Below are 3,442 nucleotides of genomic sequence, written 5' to 3'. Positions count from 1 at the left end.
GCTGCCCCCGGGGACCTGAGCCGGGGTGCCCCCGGGATGTCCCCGGGCACCTCTGACCCGCGATGTCCCCGTGCCCCCGGGACGCTCCGCACCTCTGGCCCAGGATGCCCGTGTGTCCCCATGATGTCCCCGGGCACCTCTGACCCAGGATGTCCCCATGTCCTCGGGATGCTCCAGTGCCCCGGGATGCTCCGTGCAGGCTCCAGCCCTGGGATGCCCCGGGCACCTCTGACCTGGGATGCCTGTGTGTCCCCGGGATGTCCCTGGGCACCCCTGGTCCGGGCTGCCCCGTGCCCCCGGCTGCTCCCTGCCCACCCGGCCCCATCCTGCTCCCAGGGGAGGTTCCTGCCTGGGCAGGCCCAGGGAAGCCCCTTCAAGGGGTGGGGGCACAGGGTGCCTGGGAGGAGACCGCTGCCCTGCAGGTCTGGCAGCTGCCCGCACAGCACGGTGACCTGCCTGGTGCTGGCCGGTGTCCCATGGGGACAGTGACCGGCACTGACTCTGCAGCCGCCGTGGCTGCACTGCAATCCTTCCCCAGCCCGCTGGCCAAGAGGGACGCATCCTGCCCAGCAGTGCTGGCGGACCCTCCTTGGCTGCTCCTCACCATCCCCTCAGGCCTGTCTGCCCTGTCCCCTTCTGGACCTCAGACCAGGCCCCAGCAGCTCCTTCCTCGCCTGGGCAGCACCGACCGCTCCAGGGGCCAGATCCTGCCCGGCTGAGTCATTAGCGGGGGGTGGGCATGGCGGCGGCTGTAGGGCAGATCCCCAGTGGCGCCCGGGGCTGGCAGGGCCCTTCCCACAGCCCGGGCAGGCAGGGCTCGGGCAGGGCTCCCAGCTTTGGGCAGGTGGGGAGGGGCTCTGGGGGTGACGGGGGGGGGGGGGGCAGGCAACCGTGGGCCCCCTCCCACCTGCGCCCTCCCCGTGGCCCAGGTGCAGGAGTGGAACGTGGAGGCCCCCCACCTGATGCCACTGCAGCCGCCGCTGCTGCCGGAGCGGGCGCACGTGCGGGAGGCGCAGCTCCACTCTGCCGAGGCCTCGCTCTGGACCGTGGTGGCCACGGTGCAGGCAATGGAGAGGAAGATCGACCTCCTCGCCACCCGCCTGCTCAGCCTGGAGGGTCGGTCCGGCACGGCCGAGAAGAAGCTCCTGGACTGTGAGAAAACAGCCATGGAGTTCGGGAACCAGCTGGAGAGCAAGTGGGCCGTGCTGGGCACCCTCATCCAGGAGTACGGGCTGCTCCAGCGGCGCCTGGAGAACATGGAGAACCTGCTGAAGAACAGGAACTTCTGGGTGCTGCGGCTGCCCCCCGGCCCCCGGGGCGAGGTCCCCAAGGTAATGGCTCCCAGGGGGGCTGCAGGCTGGGTGGAGGGACCCTCAGCTCCCCTGGGGAGCGGGCGCTGCTGAGCCGCCGGGGGCTTGTCTCTGCAGGTGCCGGTGACGTTTGTTGACATTGCCGTCTACTTCTCGGCGGAGGAGTGGAAGAATTTGGAGGAGTGGCAGAAAGAGCTGTACAATAACCTGGTGAAGGAGAACTATGAGTCTTTGATCTCCCTGGGTAAACATCCCTTTTCGCCCCTTTCCCGGCAGGCCGGGGTGATGGCTGCGTCTCCCCGGAGGGTCCCGGACGTGGGTGCCCTGGTGCCCCATGAGCGGTCAGTGGCGGCACACGCCGTGGCTCCGGGGCCTCCCGTTTCGGAGGGAACCCATGCAGCTCGTGCTGTGCGTGTGGGGACAGGATGATGTGCTGTGCCGTGCTGTGCCGGTGCCGCCTCATGGGACAGCCTGTGCCCCCCAGTGCCGGGGAGCTGGAGTGGGTCCTTGTCCCCCAAAATCAAGGGCCTGAGCATCTGCGCTGCACAGGCCTCCCGGCATGGAGGTCCTGCTAAATTTAGGCAGCTTCTCTGCCAGGAGAGATGCCAGGGCCTGGCAGCCCTGTGCATCCCCCACGTGTTCCCCCCACCTCTCGGCAAGGGAGGGGCGGGGCCGCGGCCCCCCCACCGGTGCCAGCCGTGCTGTCTCCCCATGCAGACGGTGCCCTCTCCAGAAGCGAGGCGCAGCCCCGCAGCGAGCGTGGGGAGGGACCCTGCGTCCCTGAGCAGAGGGAGCTGGAGCAGAGGGAGCTGCCGCCGGACGCCTGTGCGGGTGAGCAGCGGCCGGGAGCCAGGGCAGTGCCGGGTCCCCCCCGCGTCCCAGCTGCCTCCCACCTCGTGTTTCCCCCACCCCGCTGCTCGCCCCGGGGACGTCCCTACTCCTTCCCCGGCAGTCCCGGCCCCCCAGGGCCCAGTTTTCAAGCCATGGCCAGACTCTGCTTCCCGCCGTGCAACCAGTGGCCACCACGAGTGACCCCGGAAAATCCCCCATGACTAATGTGCCGGGGGTCTTGAGCATCTGTTGCTGGTAGATCCATGCGTCCCCCACCACCACCACATCGTGTCAGAGCCCATGGGTTGTGTCACAGTCACCTGTCCCCATCAGCTGTGCCGTTGTCACCCGTTCCCATGGGCTGTGCCATGGTCGCCATCCCTATGGGCTGTCCTGCGGTCACCTGTCCCCACAGCTCCCTCGGGGGTGTTTGAGGTCCCATAACTGCTGTGGGATGGGGACATCCCGTGTGGCCGGAGCCCAGGGGTCCCGCACCCCGAGGCGCGTTGGCCACGGGGTCGTGGCAGGCGGCTGCAGCCTGGCGCCGGCCAAGTCTCTCCTTCTGAACAGAGTCGCTGATCTCCACCTCCGACATCCTGTCCCGGATCAAGCAGGAGGTGGCCTTCGTGGGGGAGCAGCAGTTCGCGGAGGAGCGGGGGATGCCGGCAGACCCCTGCGCAGGTGAGCCCGGGGCTGTGCCGCGCACCCACTCGCTGCCCAACGCTGGCAGCAGACGCTGCCTTTTGGAGCCATTGCCTCCCCCAGTCTGCCCGGCACAGGATGCGGCCCCGCTCAGCTGAGTCCCCGTCCCCATCCTTCCCTGCAGGCGCGGATGCCCTGATCACAGCGCACGACTTCTTGTCCTGGATCAAGCAGGAGGAAGAGCCCTGCGTCCGCGAGCCCTGGGAGCTGCCAGAGAGGGAGATGCTGACGGGTCCCGGTCCCGGTGAGCGATGCTGAGCCCAGCCCCATGGGCTGGGATGGGGCTTGCGGCAGGAGCACCCACCCAGGCTGGGCTGTGGCTTGGGGACATCCCCGGTGTCCCTGGCAGGCAATGACCAGAGCCTTTCCCTCCCCTGCAGCTGGCGAGGGGCTGCTGGTGAAGACGGAGGAGCGGTGCCCCCACGCCGAGCCCCCCGAGGAGGTGGGCTTGCCAGGCAGCTCCGGGGAGCTGCTCTTCCCCGGCGCAGGCTTCGGGAGCCCCGAGGGACAGGCAGCAGTGGCAGCGGCGGTGGCTCTGCCGGCACAGCACAGACTGGGCAAAGCCCCAGGCTCAGAGCCGGGGCCCGAGGTGGCGGGGG

At 69.4% G+C, this 3,442-nt stretch overlaps 1 protein-coding gene across 1 annotated transcript in view; it reads left to right on the top strand.

Moving 5' to 3' along the window:
• Window positions 1-962: 962 nt before the first annotated feature.
• The window catches only part of LOC103903518 (zinc finger protein 282-like), a 31,495-nt gene continuing 29,015 nt past the window's right edge, over window positions 963-3,442 (top strand). Inside the window, exons 1-6 of the mRNA XM_019473435.1 lie at window positions 963-1,331; window positions 1,428-1,554; window positions 2,028-2,141; window positions 2,712-2,822; window positions 2,968-3,087; window positions 3,224-3,432. Coding sequence (XP_019328980.1) covers window positions 963-1,331; window positions 1,428-1,554; window positions 2,028-2,141; window positions 2,712-2,822; window positions 2,968-3,087; window positions 3,224-3,432 — 1,050 coding nt within the window. The remainder of the gene's footprint in view (window positions 1,332-1,427; window positions 1,555-2,027; window positions 2,142-2,711; window positions 2,823-2,967; window positions 3,088-3,223; window positions 3,433-3,442) is intronic.

The sequence above is a fragment of the Aptenodytes forsteri genome, unplaced genomic scaffold (genome assembly GCF_000699145.1).
Source record: "Aptenodytes forsteri isolate BGI_AS27 unplaced genomic scaffold, ASM69914v1 Scaffold428, whole genome shotgun sequence".
Taxonomy (NCBI): Eukaryota; Metazoa; Chordata; class Aves; order Sphenisciformes; family Spheniscidae; genus Aptenodytes; species Aptenodytes forsteri.
This window is presented reverse-complemented; position numbering and strand designations above follow the sequence as displayed.